Source organism: Echinops telfairi, unplaced genomic scaffold (assembly GCF_000313985.2).
Source record: "Echinops telfairi isolate 266 unplaced genomic scaffold, ASM31398v2 ScPeMD7_443;HRSCAF=831, whole genome shotgun sequence".
Lineage (NCBI taxonomy): Eukaryota > Metazoa > Chordata > Mammalia > Afrosoricida > Tenrecidae > Echinops > Echinops telfairi.
Window position 1 is genome coordinate 72,787,476 of NW_022104341.1, and position 9,105 is coordinate 72,796,580.

The window sequence follows — 9,105 nt, forward strand, 5'->3', positions numbered from 1 at the left end:
CAACCGCCCCCCGCCCGCCCTTAGAGGCGGGACTGCAACGCCAAACCGCCAGCTGAGCATCCTGTCTGTGGTTCCGGCTCTGTTCTCTGTTCCAGTCTCCAGTGCTCTAAGGTCCCCACTAATCCTAGAGAAAGCCCTGCCTTCTAGGGATTGGGAAGTGGCGAGCAGCGAGAGAAAGGAGCGACAGGAGTTATCAGGTGGTGGCAAGAGCTGTCACACTTGAGGCAGGGGCGGCCTCCCCGGAGAAGGGGCATTCAGCAGACCGGAGGGGTGGGGCGGGAAGGGGCAGGGGAGGACAGTGATCAGGCGTGGTGGAGGGCACGTTTTCTTCTTTTCTTCCTGTCACGGGACACGTTGGGAAGTTCTGAGAAAGGGAATCCAGCATGCTCAGTTCTGAGTTAACTCCCCTTCCGCCTCCCCACAGCTGGGAAGAAACCTGCGTTTCCAGCCCCGGGGAGGCAGGCCCAGCTGCCTGCCTGCGATCGCCTGGGATCACCTGGGACCCCAGTTACTCTGTGTCCTGGACCCAGGAGGCGCTCAGGGTAGAGACCCCAGATCCCAGAACAAGGCGTCACACCGGCGTCGAGCCAGGTCAGTCAAAGCTGACAACGTGAAATGTACCATTCGGATGGAGCCGAGCGAAAGCCGGTAGAGGAAAAACTGCTGACCGCTGCCCTGGAATGGGAGGCTTCGCGGAGGCTTCAAGTTCAACCTCGTGGACACCAAGGCGATTCTGACTCAGAGTGAGCCTGCAGGAGGGCGTAGAGCCACTGTGGGTTTCTGAGGCTGTAACTCCGAAGGCGGTGACGCTTTACAGGAGTAAAGAGCCTCATCCTTCTCCCGCAGTGCCTGATAGTTTCAAACCATTGACCTCTGGGGGTTCAGTCCAGCTGGTAACCACTATATTACCAGGGCTCCTTCCAATAATTTGGCTTTTTAAGGTTTTATTGTGGTTTAGGTCAAAGCGCTCATTCAATAATGTATACATACATTGCTATGTGATCCTGGTTGCAGTTTCTCCAATGTGTCAGCTCTCTCCCCACTTCCACACTCGGTTTCCCTGTGGGAAAGAAGGATTTCTCCCAAGTTGTCTCCCCCAAATATATGCCAAACTTAGCTGCTTGCGAATGACTGTACACTTGGAAGTCATCAGGAGTAGCCATCTAGAGCAAGCAGACACCACTGTTTGTCCCACAAGTAGGGCCCACTCCCTTCTGATACGGATAGTAGTTGTCTATTTCCTAGTAGGAGACACCAGAGAGGTCAAACCGCCCAAGGATGACCAAGGTTAGCCTGCCATCATGAATCTAGGGTCCGCCCATCTTGTCACATGTATACCCCTAGACTTTCCCATTCCTATGGGCACACCCCTAGCTCATCCCCTTCCTGTTATGCTTATGCCTATCATAGATCCCCTTCCTACAATGTGTATGCCTATTGTACTGCCCCTTCCTGTGACGTGGTTACCTGTAATCATGTCCCCCTAATGAGATATAACCCTTGGTTAGCAATAAAGTTAAAGCTCTCCCTGGTTCTCGCTCCCAGCTGGGGGGGGACTCTCCTGCTCTCATGGCCGGGCTCCCCCCACAAGGACCACCAAGTGGGGCTGAGGTGAGCATGCTACCATGAACTGTGTCTGACTCCATTACTTGACTCTCTACCTCTCAAGCTATGACTTTACTATAATCTTGTTATCACTGTACAGTTGCGCCTACTGGACCTGTGATGATTTGTTGGGGACTCTCCCTCCTCTCTCCACATTCCCCATTTCCATTGGCTCAATGTTCCTGACTCTCCCTGCTTCTGAGTGCTACTTTCAGGCCTCATATAGTGGGGTGATCTGGGGAGCACCTCCCTTACAGACATTACTGTTCATGTCACAAGCCTGCCTATTGTTTGGCTATAATGTGGCTCCCAGGAGGGGGTTCATTTCTAAGTTTGAAGGGGATCTGAGAGCCATAAATTAGGAGTTTACCAGTTTCTTTTCGACCAGTAAGTCTGCTCTTTTAAAGATTTTCCATATTGAGATATAATTTACATATCATACACTTCCATAGTTTAGTCATATTTTAAAATAGTTGTATACACATCACCACAATCAGTTCCAGAACATCGGCCCCCCTCCTGCAGTCATTATTTGCTCCCCATTTCCCTCCAACCCTCACCCCATATCCCCGATAAGCCATTATTCCAATTCTCTATATATCCTCCCAACCTGTGCTTATATGCTGGAAAACGCACCCAAAAGCCCCCCAAAAAACCAACAGCAGTATTAAAATCAGAGAAAAAAAATATGCTGCAAAAAAAGGAAATACTGAAAACTAGAACAAATCCAAAGTGGGTCAAAGGGAGAACAGAGAACCAGGTACCATATTTTAACCTAATTATATCTGCCATCAGAGTGTTCAATAGTTTGCCTGGTTGCAAGATTATTCACGTCCCTGGCCCAACAGAGACTTAATTTATGTGGGACCTTTGGGCTCCCACTGTCATCAATAGCCTTCAGCAAATTGAGTGCTCACAACCTAAGTTCTGATATTTTCCCTCCTTCGATTTGGATTTTGTTATCCTTGGATCACACAGGCTGCTGTGGTTCTTCTATGTAGACATAGTGGATGCTTCACTTAGGTGGCTTCTTGTTTGAATATAAGCCTCTAAAACCCCAGACACTATTTTTGGTAGCTGGGTCCCACCTGTTTTCTTCACCACTTTGCTATAGTACCCATATCTTCAGTGATTTCTTCAGAAGGGTGGTGTTCTTGGATTGGGGGTAGAATAAGTTCAAGTTCAAAATCCATTCACTTGTCTATGGATTATGTCTCTGGCTTACTTTTGAGGCCTCAATTTTATGACTATTATCAAGCATCCCTCTGGTGTGTAAGTTAACCATCGATTGTGTCATTAATTCATCCAATGGCATAGAATTTAACGTATTGTTGAGAAAAGGAATTTATAAAAGTATAAACTGGCTCTAAACTGTAATCCGTGAGTTGTTGATTTGTACAGATTGAGCACTTTCATTGACCATGGGGATTGGTGATGGGGGAAACTGTCAGTAACATTCATTCATAAAGGCAGAACCTTGCCTACCAGATTAATGCGTGTCACAGTAAAGCAAGGAGGGCATTGGAATACTAAATAGATGGTGATTCTGGGCCACCTTTCATTGGATACCCACAAAGCAAGGGAGCCTAACTAAGGTCCAGCAACCAATAGTGCTGTAGGGTGGCAGTCATCTAGGTCTTCTCCCACTAAGGAGTTTCAGTCCTGAGTCCAATAACTGCAGCTGAGTCCGTTCAGTGGGGTTTCCACATTGAGTCCTGGTGTGGCCTATGGGGGATGTTCCCCCAAATGATAGGAGTTTAAGGTCACCGTAGGTCATCACAAAATGCCCGGGTCACTAAGGGCTGGCTTAGAAAATAAGTCAAGAGTGTCTAACCACGCACACAGGACCGGCCTTAGTCTCCCCTTGAATTCTCCAGCATTGCTGTTGAGCGGCCCTTCCCAATGTGAAGTTGCTCCTCCCCATTTACCTGCCAACAGAAGTCTGGACGCCTCCCCCAAAACTTAGAAGCTCTCCTCCCCTTATTAATTTAAATTGCCCTCGATTGTTCTTTCACTCTGGGACCTTCTGTAGTGGTCCTAGACAAAGCTTGATCAATCCATTCTGGTTCATCTATATTTTACCATTTGGGTCCATTCTGGTTCCCTTGAGGTGTGGCTGAGCTGGAAAGAACTGGCTCAAAGCCCTGGTCTAAAGGATACAATTCACTCCCAGCTCATTTTTTGGTAGCAGTGAGGTTTCCATGTGTTTGGGGATTGGCTCTATTTTAAGCCTAACAAAATGGCAAAACTGACTCATTAGAGTTCCACATTATTTGTATGACCCTACCCTTACGGTGTTCCATGTACCTTATTTACATTATTACCAAACTGTCTAAACCCACTGGTAGATCAAAAGCACCTTATTTGCATAACCCTATTCAATCTTTGGGTGGGAGACACAGAGACTGGCTAGAAGGGACATCAATATGAAGCAATTGCCTGTACCACACTGTGGAGCCCAGTTCTACTCTGATACACCGAGGGTCACCATAAGTGTGTTAGGCCGGGTGGGTTACAGAAACAAATTGAGGCACTCGTGTAAGAATGCGCTGTATATCAAGAAGAAATTATGTATCAAGAAAGCATCTCAGCCTAATCCAACTCAAGTCCATAAGCCTGAAACTAGTCCCTAAGTCCCTCTTCTGACTCATGCAGCCGGTGGTGGATGCATCTCCAAGGCTCCAGAAGCAACCAGGGTCGGCCAGCAGGAAGGTGAAAAAAGAGAAATGAGGTAGGTTCCCAGGGCCCTCCTTATAAGAAGGCCACACCCACAAGAAGTCACCATCAGTCTGTGAGAGATTGACAGGCTAAACCCCACCCCTACACTTTTACATATCTTCAAGTTGACGTGAAATTATACTACAATAAGTAGGAATCAACGTGGCATCTGGTCTTCTCCCATTCCACCACCACCAGAATAAAGCATTCCAATGTGACCGGAGATCTTCAGATGGTGACTGCTCTCGCAAACTGTGGATTCTGTTGTGTGTACATTTTGTACACACATTTTCCCCTTGGTACTAGTTTGAGGCTCCACCACAGTGCTACTGTGTACAACTACTTCTAACTGCTGCTTGGGACTCGGTACTGTCGCCAACGATGGACCCCAGGCTGCCCTCAGCCTCCCCAGTCATCACAAAGAAAACCACAGACTTCCTTTTATGTGTCCCCGCACAAACGTGTACAAAGTTGTCCATGAGTTGAATACTCGTGAGGGGAATTGCTGGGCCATAGGTCTGCAATAACTGAATAGGACTGAGTGGTGACAAAGGACTGTTGGAAATGTGACAATCTCTGTTTCACCCAGCAGTGTCTGAAGGTTCCTGCACAGTGCAGTATACTACTTGAGATGGCTCTTCTAGCTAGTCTTTGTAATTCCCTCCCAACGAGTGGGTAGGATGATGCAGTGAGGTGTTTGTGGCCCACCAAGGGGGTCGGATAGCTTGCTAATCATGTAGAAAAGGTACACAGCACCTTAGGAGTGGGACCATGCATATAAAGTGTACGGAACTCTAATGTGGGGCTTGGTCAGCTTTGCCATCTTACTAGGCTTATATATTTCCAATGGTTTTAAATATATTTTTAAAAGGATTATGCAATCACCACAATAAATTTTAGAACATTTTCTTCATTTTGTATTCATTATTATTTGCTCCCCACCTCATCCCCCCAACCTCCCCTGCCATAATCCTAAAAATTATTAGATAGTCTCTAGATTTACCTATCCTGGATATCATTTAAAGAAAATCAAACAACCCCATCCCCACCAACAAGAACAAAAATAAAACACAAAATCCTCAACCCAAAAGAAAGCAGATAATGAGAAAATCTGAACAAGTTTAAAAATGGGTCAAAAGGGAAAACACATGGTAAGATGTTAAATTCTAACCCATGTCTGTAGTAATCTAGGTTCCAATGTACTGTCTGAGGATAAGACTGTTCACATCTTGGTCAATGAACCAATAGAAATAGAGGCTTAATACAGTGAGACCTCTGAACATGGATTTGGGGCTTTTGCTATCATTCATAGCCTTCTGGAAACCAGGTGCTCAGAATTTGAGCTCTAATACAATTCCATTCTCTGTTCCTGGACTTTATTATTTATAATCCTTGGATCACATAGGTTAGTGTGCTATTTCCATGTGCACTGAGCTAACACCTTACTTACATGGCTGCTTGTTTTAAGACAAGCTTTTAAGGCCCCAGACACTAGCACCCGTATCTTCAATGATTGTTTCATGTATTTCACTGGGTTTAAAATGAGCCCCTTCAAAGGTGGAAAGCAGGGATCTCACTGCCACCAAGAAAGAGGAGCTGGTAGTGGAGCATGTCCTTTGGGTCCTGCGATTTGTGCTGAATCTCCTCCATCCGGGAGATGGAGAGCCATGGCACTAAGAAATGGCGGAGGAGCAGCAGTGGCAGCAGAGGCACCAACACCACGGTCCTGAGACAGAGCAGTGAGTGGGAGGGGAACAAGAAGTGGAGTGAGGCAACAAGAGCCTCTGGGCAGGGGGCTCTCTCACTCCCAGAGTGGAGAGGTGTGCTCCGCAGGCTGTTTGCTGGGGAGCTGGGTTTGCCAGCCCACAAAACCAGAGCTGAGATTGGGGTTCCCCAGCAGAGCAGCGTGTCTTTGGGGAATTTAGTGCCAGACTTAAAAGAGCTTTGCAACACCTTCTCCAGCAGGGCAGAAGGCCAAGGGGCCATGGGGCTGAGAGGCCACGGACCACCGAGAGAGGTGCCTGCCGGCCTGGTTGAAAGGAGGTTGTCCTGATCGAAGAATGACATCCTGAGCGTTTCTGATCATGACTTTTCATGTGTTCCCTTCCTTAAGAAGCCCCACAGAGTATTGTCTGTGAGCTCTGTGTGGCTCTTGCAATGAGTGATCAAATACAGCCGAGAAGTAGAGTGTGGGGAGCGAGGCCATGGACATGAGAATTGGGAAAGAGGGTAGGAAGCTGGAGGCATGTCTGACCTCTGCCTCATAGGCATTGGCCTGGGGCTGATGTTGGGTTTGATTCTCCGACCCCCCCGGAGAAGCCAGAGGCGTCAGATGCCGTGCCTCCCCACCCCCCACCCCCAACCCCCCAGGTCATAGTCACACTTTTTATTGGTGGTGGTTGCTGAGGAGATTCCAGCTCATGCAGAGAACTGCTCCAGAGGGCTTACAAAGCTGTAACCTTTCAGAAGCTGACCCCAGGCCTGTTTCTGAGGTTTGAACCTCTGGGTAAGTTTGAATGGCCAATCTTTGGGCAAGTAGCAGAGCATTTAGCTGTTTGCCCCACCCAGGGGCTTACTTGGCCTCCCCACAGACCTTCCTGCTGTCCTCTGGAGGAAATCTACATCCCCTAACTCTGCTGCTAAGGTGTGAGGACTTGGCCCCAGCGCCCCTCTCCCCATTCACCCCAGGCTCCAATGCACACGTGGTGGGTCCTTGGTCCAGGGTGCCCTGCTCTCCCACACACCTGTCCAGTGCCTCGGACACCTGGAACTACTATAGCAAAAACATCACAAAGAGGTTGCTCTCAATAACAGTAGTTTATTTTCTTCCAGTTCTGGAGGTTAGAAGTCTGAATTTAGGGCATGCCTCTAGGAGGATATTCTTTGGAAATGTCAGCATCTAGATGCTGCTGGCCATTCCTGAAGTTCCTTGACATTTGTTTGATGTTCTGTCATCTAGCTATCTACCTATCCTGACCTTTTTATAACTCAGAAATGATTAGATTTAGGACACACCCACCCACCATGACATGATACCGTTCACAAGACTAAGATCTCCTATTTCCAAGCAGTCACGTAACAGGTACCAGAGTGAGGGTTCCCCCAGATTGGGCAGGGTGGTTCTTTCTCCAGGAAGCCTTCCCTGATGCCCCAGCCCCCAGCTGGGCTACGTGCTGCCTCAGGTGTCCCTCATCACCACACCGCCCTGTTGTGCTGTCTGTGTCTTCCCGCATCAATCTCAGCACGACTGTGAGAACCTTAGGGGCTGGGTAAGGCTTTGCTGTGGGGGGTGTCTTGTGCATCGTAGCATATTAAGCCGCATCTTTGGCTTCTGCAGACCATCTGCAAAAAGCCCCCCCCCTCCCCCGCCGACAGAGTGTAACCACCAAAGGTGGCTCCAAATATCATCTGGCCGTCAAGATGACCCTCCGTTCAGCACTCCTGCATTCGCTTACATTATAGACTTGGGACGTAGGGCCAGCTCTCCTGCATATATGTACCATCAGCACCCAGAGCAGGGCTGCTCCTGGGTGCATACATACTCAGTGTGATTGTTGCCCGAATGAACTATGGCCCGTCTTTGGACAAAGACCTGAAGGTGAGGCTCCCCGAGCAGGGTGCCGGGGTAGGAATGGTCTGGGGAGGGACACTTTCCTTCCCTGCCCTCCACTCTCCAACCTCACTGCCATCAAGTCAGCTCCGACTCACAGACCCTAGAGGACAGGGTAGGACTGCCCCTGCGGGCTTCTGAGTCTGCCACTCATGGAGTGGAAAACATCAAGCCCACCCACCCAAATCAACAGCATTTTTTGTTTGTTTTTATAACAGACTCTCGGGGAGGGGAAACTCAGGCACTCAGCTTCTGCTGTGTGGAGTAAGGCCTGCTACTTCAGCTCTCTTCGTCCCACGTGTCCCACTTCAAACAGGTGGACAGCAGCCTATGGGAGCCATGCTCCTCTCTAAGGGCGGTGGGAAGGGCTCTGGCCTCCTGCAGGCTGGGCGGGCCCAGACCTCTCCCATGAGGAACACTCCAGAGGGAGAGGCGAACCATGTGGCATTTATAGGGCGCACGGCTGGGGTCACGGGGACCCCTGAGGAAGACTGGGGCCCAGGGGCATCACTGTTTCAGGGACATCTTCCAGGAACCGAGGGCCTGCATGATCCAGGAGCGCCGCTGGTGGGAAGTGGGCAGGTCCTCGCAGCTGGGGCTCCAGCGGTGCGTGGCGGCCGGGTCGAACACCCAGGAGTCCCGGTACAGCAGCGGCCAGGAGTTCCGCCAGCAGGTGGCCAGGATGTGGTCCTGAGCCTGGGCCGCATAGATGCACACGGACGCTTCGGGGTCATGTCTCAAGTTTTCCAGAGCTGGGGGCACAGGGACGGGAGAGGCAGCTTCCTAAGGCCAGGTCCGCCCCCCTAGCCCCCAACAAGGATCTGCGGAGGTGCAAACCTGCTCACTCTCATCTTTCCTCCCCGCCCATGGCCGTTCCCTTCGGGCGGCCTCCCCTGGTCTCCTCTGACTTCACAGCTCCTCAGACTGTTCCCATACGTCCACGTCTGAACCCCCCGGAAAGCCTCCCGGCCCGCTTCAGCCTGCCGGGATTTCTCATCAGCCGCCCCGTCACAAAACGCAAACCCTGGTGCTTGGGTCCCTCGGAAGAGTCTGACCGACTCTGTGCATCAAATGGGCGTGGCCTCGTTTTCTGAGCCCCCGGGGGCGTGGCCTCTTTTTTAGCCCCCCCCGATGGGCGTGGCCTCGTTTTCTGAGCTTCAGTGGGGTGTGGC

The 9,105-nt window shown here is 50.0% G+C and overlaps 1 protein-coding gene across 1 annotated transcript in view; it reads right to left on the reverse strand.

Moving 5' to 3' along the window:
* Window positions 1–7,121: 7,121 nt before the first annotated feature.
* Window positions 7,122–9,105, reverse strand: part of MROH7 (maestro heat like repeat family member 7) — a 60,181-nt gene continuing 58,197 nt past the window's right edge. Inside the window, exon 23 of the mRNA XM_004699645.2 lies at window positions 7,122–8,685. Within this exon, the coding sequence (XP_004699702.1) occupies window positions 8,441–8,685 (245 nt within the window). The 3' untranslated portion in view covers window positions 7,122–8,440. The remainder of the gene's footprint in view (window positions 8,686–9,105) is intronic.